The 17,641-nt window shown below is 39.2% G+C and overlaps 1 protein-coding gene across 1 annotated transcript; it reads left to right on the forward strand.

Moving 5' to 3' along the window:
• Window positions 1-17,269, forward strand: HSD17B7 (hydroxysteroid 17-beta dehydrogenase 7; the record flags this gene model as incomplete). The annotated part of the gene is made up of 9 exons (XM_084250080.1): window positions 1-41; window positions 2,665-2,868; window positions 3,760-3,852; window positions 4,842-4,956; window positions 8,330-8,524; window positions 10,455-10,559; window positions 11,309-11,365; window positions 14,332-14,430; window positions 17,168-17,269. The coding sequence occupies 9 exons, from the start codon at window positions 1-3 to the stop codon at window positions 17,267-17,269; spliced, it is 1,011 nt and encodes a 336-aa protein (XP_084106206.1).
• Between the last annotated feature and the right edge of the window lie 372 nt (window positions 17,270-17,641).

Genomic DNA, 17,641 nt, shown 5'->3' on the forward strand with positions numbered 1-17,641 from the left:
ATGACTGTGCGGAAGGTGGTTCTGGTCACTGGGGCTACCAGGTAGGGCCTCCTCCGCGGTCGTGACGGCGGAACCGGGGTCCGAGGCCTCAGGAAGACCGGGGCTGGGCCGTCCTGTCTCGCGTGCCCACAGGGACCCGGGGGGACTCCGGCCGGGACCCCGCCGCTGTCCTCCACGCCCCTGCTGCGCGAGGACGGGGTGCCGGGCCCCTGGGTCTCAGTAGCTGGTGTTGGAAATAAACACGAGAGTTTAATTCAGAAACGCATGAGCGCCAGTAAGATACAGGTGTCTCTTTGAGGGCAGAAAACGAGCGCTTTCCTTGCGGATAGCGCTCCTCCTCACCTTTGACCCCCTCGCCTTTGACCTCTTCACTTTTAACTCAGGGCACCTGACAGTTCTGTCCTGCCCCTGTGGCCACTGTGTTCCAGGTATTTTATCTCTGCGGGTCTTTTATCCTGAGACAATTTCAATCTCCATGAGCTTTAGGACGGCGCTCTAGTACAGTGCTAAATACATTTTTTTAATGATTTTTTAAAAAGATTTATTTATTTATTTATACAAGCACTGGGTACAGTCAGAAGCGCGGGAGCGTGAGAGAATTCACCAGAGCCAGAGCGGGGAGCAGAGCAGGCAGAAGGACCGAAGTACACTGCTGAGGGGAGCAGCGGGAGGCAGGAGAGGTCTGCGTGCCATGTGGGACCCTCGCCCAGCGGCCGGGGATCGAACCAGCGCTGCAGAGGCTGAGGGCAGCTTCGCAGCGCTCAACCGCTGCGCCACCGGGGAGGCCCCACTAAATACATTCTTGAGAAACACCGGGAAAAGCAGCTTTCTCTTCTTGGTTATTGGGAGGAGCATAAATAACTATCACTGCCAACTGTCAGTATTGCAGGGTTGCTTCTCTGGACTTTTCCCTCTTTTGGCCCTTTTACTTCTCACTTTCTCTTCCATGAAGAATGTGTGCAGAAGAAACTAACCAAAAAGCATTTTCTACCTGTTGCATTTGAAGTTTTTGAGAGCTTAAATGAGAAGTTATGTTAAACGTCTATCAAAAATAAGTCAGGGCCTCCCTGGTGGCTCAGCGGGTTGAGCACAGCGCTGGGAAGCTGGCCTCTGCCTCTGCAGCACCTGTTCGATTACCGGCGGCCAGGGAGAGCCCACATGGCGCAGCAGACCTCTCCTGATTGGCCCGCTGCTCCTCTCAGCAGTGTATTTCGGTCCTTCTGTCTGTTCTGCTCCCTGCTCTGTCTCTGATGAATCCTCTCACCCTCCTGCCCCTCTGGCCTATACCCTAGTGCTTGTATAAATAAATAAATCAATAAAAATAAGTCAGCCTTCACTTACCTAGCTGTGTTTACATTACTTAAGCCAGTTTGGTAGTTGTCTGTGATTGGCAGTTTTCTAGTGTGTCCTGTTTTCAATGACTTTAAAATTCTCTGGTGCTTCCAAGTTGAAGTTGCTTAAATAAGTCAGGATTGATTTTGTGTGTTTCTATTACATATATTTTGATACACATAAATATATTCCAATCTCTTTTGGAAACCCCAACAGACACCTGGTGGTCCCAGGCTTTTTTTGGGGGGGTGGGGTGGGTACTGTCCCTTTGTCTGGAACCAGTTCAAGAGCTAAGTATGGAAGAGAACTTATTTGCTTAGCTTTTCATTTTGATTGACCTGCCGTCTGACTGCTGTCCACAGCACTGTGTAATGTCAATGTTCTTTTTGAAATACTGGTTTTGTTGTAGATAGGTTCTTGCAAACTGTGATGAGGTGGATAGAAACCAGGTCCTCAAATAATATCTTTTGACTTTTCTGTCAAAGTCTGATGGGATTCTTTTTTTGGTCATCATTGTTATAACAAAATGATGTTGAACAAAACGGCTATATTTGAGCACCTGCTTTAGGTTGTCTCTGCACCTTGTGCTCACTCCCTATTTTCTTGGTCGCCATCTTATATTTCCTCTTCCTTTCATTCTCTTAATCATGCTGAGTTTTTTTCTTCCTGTTGGTTATTTGATCATAGTAGTTGAGAGCGACTTGTACCTCCTGCCATGTTACTGATGCCTCTTCTTGAAAGATTCATGCATCCCTTATCAGGAATTTCTGATGCTCTTGACAGTGGCAGTGACACCCATGTCCTTGAGAAACCTAGACAGCAAAGTAAAATATGCACATAAGAAACAGCCAACAAAATAAACTTTTCAACATTTCCTGGTGATGCAGTGAATCATTTTCATGAGGAACATAATAACAAAGTGAAAATGACTAGCAGGATAAACTCTACTTGTAAAGAACTACTAATGGACAACTTTGTTATTATGTCCCTCATGAAAATGATTCAGTGCATCACCAGGAAATGTTGAAAAGTGCATTTTGTTGGCTGTTTCTTGTGTGTGTATTTTACTTTGCTGTCTTATTTTGCAGTGCAGCTATTGTGTCATTGAGCTTTTGCAGAATGAGAGAAACATAAACTAGACAATGTCTTTAACAAGTGATATTACAGTGGTGATGGGAGTCCCCCTTTTTAAATGTTTTTTGAGCTTTTTTCTGTCTTCACAGGCTCCTGATTGGAGTGCAAGGTAATAGGACTGGCTTTCTGAACCAGAGAGAAATGCTGCTTTTTGATGCCATCTCAGTTAATCATATTCTGTGTCTGGATTGTCCTTAGTGGTGTTGGCCTCGCTCTCTGCCAGCGGCTCCTGGAGGAAAATGATGAACTTCACCTGTGCTTGGCATGCAGGAACATGAGCAAAGCAGAGGCTGTCCAAGCTTCCCTGCTGGCCTCTTACCCCAACGCCGAGGTCTCTATTGTGCAGGTGGATGTTGGCACCATGCACTCAGTGTTCCGGGCCGCCAAGGAACTTAAGCAAAGGTATGCTTCTAGTTGACAGGGCTCTTCTCATGTAACTGCACAACACAGTTGGTTAATAGTTATGAAAGGATAGGAAAATCTGATAAGAAACGGGCAGGATCTGTATAGAGTCACCCATTTGATCTCAGTATTGCTAAATAGGTAAGGCAGGTACTGACATTGAACAAATGACGAAATGAGTAATGGGCCAAAAAAGGTTATAAGACTGTATATTGGTGATTTAGTCTAGAACTCTGGTCTCCTCCTTGTCTTCTCAGGGATTTCCCTCCACCCTTCGCCCCCTCTAAGGCCAGTGAAGCTTCATTCGCATCTGCACATAGACCTGTTAATAAGCATTTGGTAACTAATGTGTGCAGAATAGAGTTAATGGAAGTAGGGTAACTTCCTAGAAAGTGTGCATGAAGATGCATATAGGTGCACAGTATACATTTCTGGGGACAGAGGGCACTTTCCTTTTTTTTTAATTCTAAGAGGAATTTATGATCCAGAAAGGTGAAATTCCCTGCTGTAGTCCATGCTGAGTCTCAGGATATTGGCATAATTACTTTTCAAATATTTTTGAAATTGAGGAATTTAGAAAATGAGCTATTTTATTTCCTTGGACAGTAAAAGGCAGCGGAGTAGAAACAAGAAAAGCCTCATTGGTGAAGAATAATACTTTGCTATTATAGTTGCTATCAATGAATTATTGATGTACATAAATAAAATTTCTCAGTGTTCTATTTTTTTAAAAAAAGAAAAATAGAGAAAGTAGCAATATTCTGATGTGTTATATCTTTAGTTTGCTGTGCCATCTTTTTGGTCCAGAAAGTATATTCTGTGCTTATAGATCTTTTTTATTCTAGTTATCATAGAGAAAACTGATGATCTTGTTTTGTTTTTCACTTGCAGGTTTCAGAGATTAGACTATGTATATCTAAATGCAGGGGTCATGCCCAAACCACAGCTCAATGTCAAAGCACTTTTCTCTAGCCTCTTTTCAAGGTAATTTCCACTTTCTAAATAAACTAATTAGAAGGAAGGTGTTTATTTTTCTGCCTCATTTTGCCCTTGGTCCATTAAGTTGGGGGGATGTGGGTATTGAAAAAATTGAAAACCAGGAGGAAGTGTTGCAGCCATGTCGTGAAAGAAAAACATTCAACTTTTGTGGGAATGGCTGCAAGGCTATAGTGTCAGGTCTGCGGAATGTTTCAAATGGTTGGGTGTTCCAGAAGGTCAATTTTTGGTCTGCCTAAATATGTCCATCAAACTAGACAGAGTTGTCAGTGAGACCCTTTACCCAGGAAGACTAATGTGGAAGATTTCCCAACTATAGTCAGGTATCCTGACCAGTATGCTAGGAAAACACACAGGACTAAAGAACTTCCTGGAGAGTCTCAACATGCATTGGTACGGTGGCTTCCAAAAATGTTCAACCACAACCTACAACAAAAAATAAATCTTATTTTGGGATTCAGTATACTTATTCTAAAATATTCTTACTCGTGCTGTATACTACTTACAACAATGCTGCATTTGATTTGCTTCTCTTAAAATACAATTGGTCTTGAGCTACAAAATTGATTTCAGAACAGAACACTGTATTAGAGTGTTTGATGCTCCAAGAATGCCCACTTTGTTCAGCCATTAGACATCACGTTGTGCGAGGTATGACCTTTTCACCTTGGCATAGCTGTTTTTGCTTCAGAGCAGCTCACCTGTAATATGCTTTAGATGAAGCAGTCCTGGTGTGAAGACTTTTAGCAGCAGGTTTCTGAGATATCTTGTTCGTGTTGATAGTGTGAACTCAAGTGTGTAAGACTTCTGTGAATTGAGGATATGGAAGCATTTTTGCACCTTATTTAATACTCAGATAACCCACACTAAGAAATAGGATTTTTATTCCTGTTATAGAATCAAGGCTGCAGGGAGCACCTCTTTAGCATCTTCAGTCCAGAAAGCTTTTAATTGCACAGTTTCTTCTGCCATTTCAGAAAAGTGATTCACGTGTTCTCCACAGCGGAAGGACTGCTAACCCAGTGTGAAAACGTCACTGCAGATGGTCTCCAAGAGACGTTTGAAACCAATGTCTTCGGCCATTTTATCCTGGTAAAAAGATTGCTTATAATAAGTCAACACTGGGATCCTAAAGGCTTACATGAATATATCACAGGGCTGTTTTGCTAAGCTCTCTAGTTTATCACTCTGCTTTTTGAAAACATTCCTTCCCTAAAGTAGCCTATCACTTGATTATTTTTTCTTTTGACATCAACTCTGGAGAGGCAGAAGGGAACAAATAAGTATCATCAGAAACATGTAGAACCCAGAAAGCGGTGCCTGACTGGCCTATTATATTCTGACTTTGAAACTGCACAGGATAACAGATAGGAGAGGGTATTAGGCAAGCCATTATTGAACAGCATGTCTCAGTCAATCATTTATTATCTTGATTTCTGATTTCTTACTTAGCCATGCTTGTGTGTTACAATCCCAGAAACACATAGGAAGTTAACCAAGATGTATGTAACATGTCCACATTGTTCTGTGCTCTTGCTCAGGTTTAATTTCATTGGACAACTTGAATATCCAGATTAGGTAATGTCAGCTGTGTTGGCAGTTGCTTGGAATTCCTTGGTGCTGAAAGAATGCCTTGTGATGCTGGGTTTGTCCACATGAAACCTGTTATCTCTTACACGTTAGTATTCACAATCACTTTTCTTTACCATAAGTATAACTTCCCTCAAGATTGCATCTCCTTGAGGATTAGCCTATATTTACAGTAAATTAAGATATATGAAAACACTGAAATGTTATCAGACCATTTAAAGATACAAATATTTTGCCTTGGGCCTCCCTAGTGCCTCAGCGGATTGAGCACAGCTCTGTGAAGCTGTCTGCAGCCTCTGCAGTGCTGGTTCAATTCCCAGTCAGCCAGGGAGATTCCCACATGGCGAGGCAAACCTCTCCTGTCTCGCCCACTGCTCCCCTCAGCAGTGTACTTCGGTCCTTTTGCCTGTTCTGCTCCCTGTTCTGTCTCTGGTGAATTCTCTCACCCTCCCACGCCTCTGGCCTGTACCCCAGTGCTTGTATAAATAAATAATCTTTAAAAATAAATAAATAAATATTTTGCCTGTATGTGCTATAGCCTCTGGCATTTTATTATGAAAAAGAAATAACAGGATGCAATGTATACTGTGTAATCTCATTTATATAAACTAAAAAAGATATTTTCTATATAATATGTAATATTTACATGTATAAACACATTTTATATAATGATATGTGTATACATAATATTTTTAGAATGATACAAATAAAACTGACAACACTGGTTACCCTTGATGAACTGGGGCTTCAGAGTATGAGATATAAAGTGGGAGATTTATGTCTCATTCTCTCTCCAGTAGCACTGTTTTTTAAATGATCTGTGATATTTCTCACTGATAAAAATTAATGAAAATATAATGTCAGGATGGGATTGAATTCTTATCTACCCATTTTTTTAATAACTTTTCAAAGATCCATTGCCTTAATATTTCTTTGTTCTTTTTAGAATTCTCTTTCCTTTTTTTTTGAATTATTAATAATAGAGGATAAGTTAATGACCACCATTATTTGTTTGTGAATTTATGGAGGAATGTAGTATTTAAAAGTTAAGTTGTTAAGAAAATCAATGCATGGGTAACCTGGGTTGGAGAGCTGGCTGAGGGGAGTTGTGGCAGGAAGCACCATCAGCACAACTGCCCTGTGGAGTAACCTGTCTTTCTGTGCCCTCACTTACGTATGCGTAACAGCAAGGGGTTGAGAATCTATCCATCAGATAAAATAACAGGAAGACTTATAATGCCTTCTACTCTCTTCCAATAAGGTTTAATGATCTTATTTTTTTTATGGAATAATACAAACTTGGGTCCTAGGTTCAGGGGTTTATGCATTATATAAATGGATCCACCCCCATTTATATGTGAAATGATATAGCTTTTCGGGTTGATATAAAAATAGAGATAATTTCTGTCAAGTTCCAGGCACAGTGAGGAAAATTTAGTTGACTTAATCTCATGTTATGAGTTAGTCTGATTTGACTTATTCATTGCAAGGCATGGTGCATATGTAGAAGGTTTCCTCTCAGATTTTCCTTTTAGAACCTTTTGTTTTAGAATACTTTTAGATTTGGAGAATTGTTGCAAAAATAGTACAGAGAGTTCTTGTATACCCTACCCAGTTTTCCCTATTATTAACATCCTACAATAATATGATTCATGTTACATCTAGTGAACCAGTATGGACACATCATTATTAACTCAAGTCCACAATTTATATCTAATGTCCTTTTTAAGTTCTGGGATCCCATCAGGCTACCACATTACATTTAGTAATTAAGTCTCCTTAAGCCCCCTTGATGATGACAACTTTCAGACTTTTATATGCTTTTGAATGACCTTGACAATTTAGAGGATTACAGCTCAGGTATTTTGTAGACTGTCTCTTCACTGGATTTGTCTGATGTTTTTCTCATGGTTAGACTAGGGTACTCTGTTTTGGGAAGGAACCCCATAGAGGTAAAGTGCTCTTCTCATCATTTTAGATCACTGTCAAAATGACTCATTACTGTTGATGGTAACTTTGATTACCTCAGTTGAGCTAACATTTGTCTGGTATTTCCATTATAAAGTTACTTTTTTTTCTTCTCCTTTTATTTGCTCTCTTTGGGAAAGAGTTACTGTATGGGTAGTCCATATATAATGGCTTCTCTGGTGGATTTGCTACATAAAATTTTTCTGCAAGGGAAATTGGTCTATTCTGTTACTTTTTTTATTCAATCATTTATTGATCAGTTATATGCCAGTAAAGCTGAAAAATTATATTCATATGGATCCATGGATATGTTTTTTCTACTTTGAATTATAAATATCACTATATTTTATTTGCTCAGATTATTTCAGTTTTGGCATCGGAGCTCTCTCAATTGAATCCTATATGTCTACAACAAACCCTCATCATTAGGGTTTTCCATTTTTGTTTTTGTTTTGAGCCCTCCAAAACTCTAGCACTGCAAATGCTTCAGATTCTTCTTATATATCTCCTGACCCAAAACTAGACTAAGCCATTTCTCTAAGGAGCTCTAGTTTCTTTTATTGGAGAATGGTGTTAGAAATTGAGACCTGGGCATTCATTGCTGTTGAGATATCAGTTACTTCTAGGTCCTTGCAACTAATAGAGCAAGGAAATATATGTTCAGACTAACCCATGTATCTATCAGTATTTTTATGTGTGGCCATATGTATCTTTGTTATGTTCAAATGAGTTCACACTGGTATCTCTAGCTTTAATTCACTACCTCGTGGTTTTCTCTATACTATCCCCTTTTGACAATAAAACCTGTTAAATTCTAGTATATATATATATTGGTTTCATGATTGTTATCCTGTATTCTCACAGTGAATATTGATATATTGTGTATTGCTTTTTTTTTCTCATGCAGGTTCAGGAACTAGAAACCCTCCTCTGTCACAGTGACAGCCCATCTCGGGTCATTTGGACATCATCTCGCAGTGCAAGCAAGTCCAATTTTAGCCTTGAGGACTTCCAGCACAGCAAAGGCCAGGAGCCCTACAGCTCTTCCAAATATGCTATTGATCTTCTGAGTTTGGCTTTGAACAGAAACTTCAACCAACGGGTGAGGCCTTTCTCAGTGATAGGGAAACAGCAGGGCTTCAGCACTGTGGTCGACTTCCTAGTAACATGGCCGGCGTTCTATTAACTACAATAGTTTAGAAGCTGCAATATAATGTCTTGAGCAGGATTGCTCTAAGGATACATAAGACAGGAATAAGATTGTTAGTTAATATTATAAAGGTGTTTGGGCAGAGACATTGGTGCCTGACCTTTTATGTATATTTGGCTCAGTCACCATTGTGGCGTTTTTCAAGAGTGATAATTTATGTGACAGAACTAACTGCCAGTAGCAGCTGTACTTACTTGCTATGTTTCAGCTCTGTCCTCCTGTCTATGAATGTCATTTAGTACCTTTCTGCCACAGGCGGTAGGTCTAAGTACTCCCTTTTTCATATGAAGACACCAAAGTTTGGAGAGCTTGTGTTAGTGATGATGAGGTCACATAACTAGAAAATGATGGAGCACAAAGTTGGGTCTGACTGTAACTTGTATTTTGCCACTTAACTGTGTGCTCCCCAGGGTTGACCTTGTCAGATGTCATAGGACAGTTAGAAATCTTCTAAAGAGTGGTGATCTTTGGTGAGACCCCAGAGCTCTGTCTCTGTGAGGCTTTGAGTTTGGATAGTATTCACTGAAGATGGCAACCCTTGTCACTCCCTGTGACTTAGTGGTCTGGAGCTTCATTGCTTCTTGGGGAAGAATTTTTGATCTATAGTGATGATGACTTTGGGCCCTTACTTGTTTCATAGGATTATTGGTAAATTAAGCGTCTCTTAGGAATTAGATGATCTGTGTTGGGTACCACACTGGATACAGGAAGAAAAGCATCAGTAGACAGGTTGTGGTCTGTCTACTGAACTGTCTGTATTAGACTCGCACTTCCTATTTTGTTTAAAAAATTGTGATTAAAGGCAATAAAAAATGAGTTAAAATTGTTAATATTGGGGCCTCCCTAGTGATGCAGGGGGTTAAGACGCAACCTGTGAAGCTGTTCACAGCCTCTGCAGCATGAGTTTGATCTCTGGCCAGCCAGGGAACAACCCACCTGGCACAACAGACCTCTCCTGACTCACCCGCTGCTCCCCTCAGCAGTGTACTTCTGTCAATTCCCCTGTTCTGTTCCCTACTCTGTCTCTGATGAATCCTCTCACCCCCCATACCTCTGGCCTATACCCCAGTTCTTGTATGCATAAATAAATAAATCTTTAAAAAAATGTTAATATCGAAAGAACATGATATATAGTGAAAACTAAATAAAATAGCAGAGTAAGTGCTCCAAGATGACACAGACCCTTTCTGTTGACTTAAACTCAGTGTCAGTTTGGGCTTTCTCTTTACATGACAGATCTTTCTAAAATGACAAGTCCTAGACTAGACCTGATTTAGAGATCTGCAGCTGGAGGAGTTCTCTATGGAACCCCATGCAGTCCTACCTCCTTACCCAATGACAGGAGTCCCACTTCAAGCTAGATGTGGGTCTCGTGTATATGCAGGGAAACAGACCATGTCAGGTATTTACTAGATCTGAAACTTATTTAAGGCAAAGACTGCACTTGTATGTCTTTTTATCTTAAATGTTTATTATGGTTGATCAGCTTACCTTCAGTTTAGCCAAGAACATGGAAAACTCAGGTAACAAGGCCCTACTATTCTTCTCCAGTTCGTTTGGTTTGTCTTTATACTGTCAGTTTTTTGACAAAAGAGACGTGTCTTAATTATTTTTGCACCCTGAGTGCCTTTCCTAGTGAGTTCTCAGTACTTGATTCTTAAATGTAAATGGTCTCCCCAGCTTCCAAGACAACTTAGCATAAATCCCTGGTGCCCTAACTTCCTGGCTCATCTGTGTGTCATCTTTACTAAGGAGCATATGCCTGGACTGCTTGGTATACATTGAATGAAAACCTTACTGCTACCTCTCTTTCTGCTCTCAGGGTCTGTATTCCTGTGTGGTGTGTCCAGGTACAATGATGACGAATTTGACGTATGGGATCCTACCTCCCTTTATATGGACACTGATTATGCCATTTATATGGCTGGTAAGTGATAACTTTACTTAGACTGCTTAATTTGGGACCTTGGGACAAGACATAGAAGTGTTAAAATGTTGGGGAATGGTTTAAGAAATTGAACCCAAAAGTGGAGAATTCCATTTCATTCAAGTTTTTGAAGTCTCTTGTTATGTCGCCACTGTTTCATACTCTGTGCTGTTTGCACTGCACCACCCTCTGAGTGTCCACTGCTCTTTCAGGGAATGCTTCTCTGGTTGTGCACTGTAGATCCCGAGAGCTCTGTGATGATGTAATCTGGGAACATCTGTGTGATGCGATTAACCTGGATTTCTCTGAGCTTTTAATGTGCTGTGTGCATGGAAAGTTCCCTAAAGGGGAAGATTATGCACTGTATGCCCAGAGCCATGTTTTTGTTTGTTTTCTTTTATGCTCTGAGCATCTTGCAGGACAAGTGCTCCTTTAACACACATTAAAAAAATACTGCTTCTAGGAAAGAGCTTAGAGGAAAAAGAATGTCATTTCTATGCCTATAGTAGGCATAGAAAAAAGATGAGAAGAAAATATGCCTTCTTGTTACAAGTGGTTGACTTAGAGCCATGGAGATTAAGTGAAACTACTTTTTTTAGCTTTTTTTGACATTTAGAAACTGTTCTATAATAAGAAATGTTTTATAATAATATTTATAATAAGGTTTTCTTTTTTTAATACATAAGTGCGTGATATTTTTGTGACACAGTTCTAAACCACCAAAATGACGATTTTTTTCTCTTCCTCAGTTACGCTTTTTTGCTAATGCTTTCACTTTGACACCGTTCAATGGGACAGAAGCACTGGTAAGTTACTATGTTTCCATGGCTTATAATATAAGGGCTTAGCAAAATGTGAATTTTAAGGTCACTGGTGGTGCAACAATCTCAAAAGATAAGATACTAAGAGAAGTTATGTGAGTAACCGAAGTCCTGCTTAGGTCTAAGGTGAGCATTAAGGCTAAGTGTAGAGCAGTACGAGTGAAGTTTCAAAGTTGAGTATCTATGATGCCACTAGATACCATGGTCGGATAACACTGCAGAAATAAATACAGCCTTTTGGCAGTACCAAACATACTGGCAGCTAAAAGAGAGGTATAACCATGAGACTAGAGGGCAGGCAAAGCAAGATGGTGACCAGGCAGCCAGTGAGGGAGTTCCGTGGAGAAAATACTCAAGTACTCAAGAGTAGAGGCAACAGAGTCTAGCTCCATTTTCTTATATGAAGATTCCTCTTCTCTGCCCATGTTAGAGAATAAAGTTGTTGCTTTATTTGGAACCAGGTCCTGAAATCACATATGGCAAAGGCCTTGAGTGTGTTTCCTTGTCATTGGCAGACATTCCCAATGGATCATACTATTTTCTGTTGTTCACTATGATGTCTCTGAATATTTTTCAACCCTAGGCCCCCAAAACAGCTCTAGTAATGGATCAGAGTTGCCATACAAGATGAGTATAATTTGTTATCTGTACTTATACCATCTGGGTGACATTCCATTGTATTATCGTCAGTTCTTTGTGTTTTTATCTCACTCAGTCCTTTGAGCTTCTTCAGGATTTTTGCCATACATCTTGGAAATTTGAGGCCTAACACTTTAGTGCCTGTATTTAGTAGATTGTTAAATGTTTACTGGGTTGGCATTAACTAAGGAAAACATTAAGGAAATTGACCTGACACTCTTGTTTTGATAAACATTGCAAAAATAAATACATTTTTTGTAGGAACATGAGTTGATTATAGAAGCAAGTGCTTTTAAACTAATTTTAATTAGTCCTTCATATATTTGCCAAGCCATTAGAAATAGTAATGAGTAATCTAAGGATTATTCATTCTGCATGTCTGTGACACTGAACATCTGGAAGTTAAGTATATATTGAGTGTCAGTTGGTGCAGGGAATAGTTAGAAGACAAATCTGCAGTTATTTAGGCGCTTAGAGTCATGGTTACAAAAAAGAATGAATGTAGAGGAATAGAAAATCAGACATTGTATCATTGGGTGGTCAGAACCCTAGGAATAATCAGAAAGGACAATCACTGAAGAAGTTGGAGCTGCTTTGCGCACTAAATAAGGCTTGACCTGGACTCTGAGGAGACACGGATTTGGGCAGGACAGGCAGCATGGCCTCTAATACGGTAGTAGGAGTAAATGAGAAAAGGCTCATTGTAAAGAATATCAGCAGATAAAATTGAAAAGAAAATGATCTTAATGAAAACAGTACAGTTCTGGCATGTGAAGTGACAAATATTGGAATAAAATAGAAAGTTTAGAAATGGGCCCACAGCATAGTGGGAATTAGGGTATGCTACTGATGGTATTCTACACTAAGATGATTTGCTCAGCAAGTGTTGTTGCCAAAAAATACAATAGGATCTTTTCTTTACACCTTATGTCAAAGTAAAATCCTATATAAATTAAAGGATTTACATATAAAAATTACAATATATGATTATTAGAATAAGATGGTAAAATTTTAAATGTTTAAGAGTTTGGAAGCTTAGCTACTTTTAGGAATCACAAAAGAAAAGTCTGAAAATTTTGACTCAGTAAAAGATTTTTGCATGACTAAAACCATACTATAAATATACTTTAAAGACTAACCATAAATTGGGAAGAAAAATACATGCCCTTCATATCAGAGGTAACAATTTAATTTTCTTAATAGTTAAGGAGCTTCAATAGATCAAGAAATAATGCATTGGAGCAGTGACAAAGGACAGTAGCAGAGAGTTTTTAAACTTTTAATTATATGAAAAGATGTCAGTCTTACTTATTTGCTACAATGAATAAACTCCAATTAGCAAAGATTAGAAAGTTTGATAAGACACTACATTGGCAAAAATATAGGAAAATGAGCTGGGGGAGAATAAATTGATAGAACCTATAGCAAGGACTCTTTGGCAAGATCAAATTATGAAATGTACATATCCTTAACCCAGCAATTCTGTCTTTAGTGTCTTATCGCTATCCTTTGACTTATATGAGATAATGAATTTATCACTATACAGTTTGTAACATCAAAGACTAGAAACAGCTTTGTCCAAACTATATGTCCATCAGTGGAAACTAATTATATAAGTGGTAGTATAACCATGAAGTAGAATACTGTGCCTGTAAAAAAGAATGAAATAGCTGTACATAGATTGAATGGAAAGTCTCTCTGAGACCTGTTGTTCAGTGAAAAATGTGAAATAAAGACTAGTGTTTATATTTTGATTTCATTTGAGTAAGAGTAAAGGGTATATATGTTTATAAGCTAATAGATTTCCTTTGGAAGAACACACAAGTTACTAGTAAGAGTACTTGCTTCCAGAAAGGAGAAGTAGGTAGCTAGAAAACTGGGAAAGGAGGGAAACTTGCATTTTACGTGTATATTTCTTGAACGTTGTGTATGTACATACTTATCTATTAATAAAACAAAATATTGTATCAGTGACCTATACTTTTCTGTGGCATGAGTTGAATGTCAACCTGAATAAACTAATCTGTATGCCATGAACTTTAATTTGGGAATTAAAGGAAGAGACAGCTAAAATAGGAACTTTGTTTTGGGTGGGGGGACCTTAGGTAAAATTTCCAAGGGCACTGTTAACCCATCTGCCCTACTTCTTTCAAATTAGAGTAGTGTTTTATGAAGGGCTCACAATTAACTGATGATGTTCAAGAGGATTTTTAGAGTTTATTTGGAGTTGTTAAGTATGATGGCAAATATCCCCACCTGCCTTAGTCATCTTGGGCAGAAGAAAAAATCATTGACATGCTCTTCCTTTCTAGGTATGGCTTTTCCACCAAAAACCTGAGTCTCTCAATCCTTTCATCAAATATCTCAGTGCCACCACTGGTTTTGGAAGTAATTATGTAGTAAACCAAAAGGTAAATCTGTTGAAATTGTTTCATCGAAAAGTTTTGCTGCTGGGCAAAACTGACGCCACCGGCTGCCAGCTCCTTCCAGGGTCTGTGCTGTGTTCTCTGGCTTCACTCTGGCCTGTTGTCCTTTCTGACTGCTCTCATCTGCCTCTGAGCCTTTGTGCACCTTCCTCCTTGAAGTGCTCTTATTCGTTTGTCTTAGTGATAACTGCTTGTCTGATCTCAGCTTGTATTTCAGCCCTTTGTGTTCCTTGGGTCAGCTCAGATGCCCCTTTTGTAGACTTTCTTGACATACCTATGTTGTATAATATTTTTTCAACATTGGACTCTTCTGCCCAAATATAAGCTCTGAGGAGGAGGATGTTGCCTTGCACATAGTGGGTACTAAATAAATGTATCGCAAGTTGTATGAAACAAAGTGTCATCCTGAGTGACGCTAACTTCTCTTTGAGTGTGGGATTCTGCTTGTGACAATTGTTAGTGTTAAAAGATTGGTGATAGGAAGTGGTATATGGAAAAAGCTCAAGACTGATTTTGGACCCTATATTCTTTTTAAAAGAAGTCAAACATAAAGTCACATATTAGGCATTAGGAAATGAGAGCACTTATTTTGAACTTGAAGAATTCTTTTTGTTGTGAGTAATGTTTATTTTAACCTATTTTTCACTGCATACCTTTCTGTGGAGGTGTTGGCATAAAATAAAATTAGATTGAGGCAAAAGAGATATCTCAACTAAGTGAAATAATTGGCAGTGACCTTCATCTGTCAGTAGCATGGGGTCTAAAGGTGACCAGGCTCTCTGCTTCCCATGGTATCTATTTACTAAAACTGAATTTCCAGTGTTTTCCAAAGTATGTTCTGTGAGATACTAGTTTCTTGAGAAGATTTTCAAAAAGCAGTTTGTCATGCAAGTGCATTTGAGAAAAGTTTCACATTAGCCTAGTGAGAAGTTGAAACAATTATGTCTGAAATGTGTAGTCACAGTGTTTACAAATCGTTCTTGACTAGATGACATTTCCTCCAAAATTTATATGACACTTAATGATAACATTCCAAAGAGCACACTTTGGGGATTCTATTGTAAATTAAAAAGCTAACTTTCAGACACTTGGAGTTTGTTTGAATTTACTGTCTATTAATATTGAGGGAATGATTTGGGGAGAAAATGTTTAATTCTATAAAGCATTTGATTGGCATTTTCTGGAAGGGCATCAAAGAAGGCATTTTAACCTTTGATTAATTTAGGAGGGTCAGGCCTCTCTGGTAGCCTAAGGGGTTAAGTTTTAGCACTTTGAAGTTATTGGCAGCCACTGCAGCATGAATTCGATCCTTGCCCACGGAGCTGACCCACATGGTGCAGCAGACCTCTCCTGTCTTGCCTGCTGTTCCCCTCAGCAGTGTTTTTCAGTAGATCTTCCTGTTCTGCTCCCCGCTCTGTCTCTGGTGGATCCTCTCACCCCGTGCCTTTCTGGCCTGCACCCCAGCTCTTGTATGCATAAATAAATAAACCTTTAAAAAAAAGAAAAAAAATTTTGGGAATTTCAGCCTCCTACTCTGTTAAAAGGTGGGGCTGAACCAGAAGAGCTCTTCTTCCTCTTTCATTTCTAATGTGGAAAAATTCTAGTGTGACTGAATGAATATAAATATTACTTCCATAACATAAATGTTTAACTTTTCAGATTTGTGGAGGAAAATCCTGTTTTTGAAGTTCAGGTGCTATATTAACTTAAAAAGGGTATTTTATAGGGACTGGAAGTTTGCTTTTACCTATAATGTATTGGTTAAAATTAAATTTTTACTTGGAACAGAGCAATGTAAAATAACTGGATTAAACAGATATGCTTAGATTTCTCACATGTAAAAGCGGTTTGGAAAGAGGCAGGCTTGGGTTGGCATGGCAGTTCCGGAAATTCCAGGTTCCTCCCAGTCACAGCTAGCTCTGCCATCCCTGGGGCATGCTCCTCATCCTGCAACTCAAGAGCGCCCTCTGTAGGAAGAGGGAAGGAAAGGGAGGCCATTACTTTTAGGTGGTACCACTCAAGTGCTTGTGCATTTCATTAGTCAGGAACAGTTTAAGAGGAGCACGGGATAGGTTTGGTGAGTGCTGGAGTGTGGACTGAAAGTTAATTATGTCTCAGGATCTCAAGGTTGTCTATCACTCACCACCACTGCTGCTCCTTCTTGGTCCCTGTCCTCTTTCTGTTACATATATGTAACATATATGTACATATGTTCTCTTGCATATATGGAATGCTTTCCTTTTTTTGAGCAGATTTTTACGAATCATTTGGGTCTTCTGTTTGTTTGTTTTTACATTTGACGAGGTTGCTGGGTCTCTAAATGTAAAATAATACATTGTGTATAACATTATGTAGGTTTCAAGAATGCAGCTTTATAAATCAGTATCTGTGTATATTGCATTATGCTTGCAATCAAAAGTCTAGTTTCCATTCTTCACCATATAGTTGGTCCTTTCACCCGACTTACCCATCCTTCTTTCCTCTCCCCTTCTGGTAACTACTATTTTCTTCTTGTACCCTAAGAGTTTATTTTGTTTTGTTTATTCACTAGCTTTGTTCCTTTATCTTCCATTTGTAAGTGAAATCATATAGTACTTGTCTTCCTCTGACTTAGTTCTCTTAGCATAATACCCTCTAGATATCCAAAAAGCCTTCCTTTTATATAAATACTATTCATTTCATTTTTCCTTCTTAGTCATCCCTATCTTTGCTTCTTTTCCAGATGGACCTAGATGAAGATACTGCTGAAAAATTTTACCAAAGTTTACTGGACTTGGGAAAGCATATTAGGGCTACCATTGAGAAAACAGATAACCTGGGCTGATGGTCTGGATCTTTGTGTACCTGCTGTGCTTCCTGGGCCATGGTGGTTTCTCTTGAGCTGGGTGATGTGCATTTGGGGTAAATTATGAACTCTGATGGTCTGTTTTCATTCCTTTCTTATTTACCTCTAAGACTGTATGTGTATTCGTGCACATGAAGGAAATACTGAGAAAACAAAAAAGAGCAGTTATTCTCCAAAATGGTGTCATGTCAAAATTGTGCTGGAGTCATGCAACAGAATATCTGTTAGTGTATGTTCTCCCAACTCAGCCCAAGCTAGGCTACGTGAGATGAGATGTGGCCTTGGGTGATCGTGACCAGACACATACCTGTCCTCTCTTTGACACCCCCCCCCCCCCACCGAAGGCCTCAA

This window comes from Talpa europaea (genome assembly GCF_964194135.1).
Source record: "Talpa europaea genome assembly, chromosome: 12".
Lineage (NCBI taxonomy): Eukaryota > Metazoa > Chordata > Mammalia > Eulipotyphla > Talpidae > Talpa > Talpa europaea.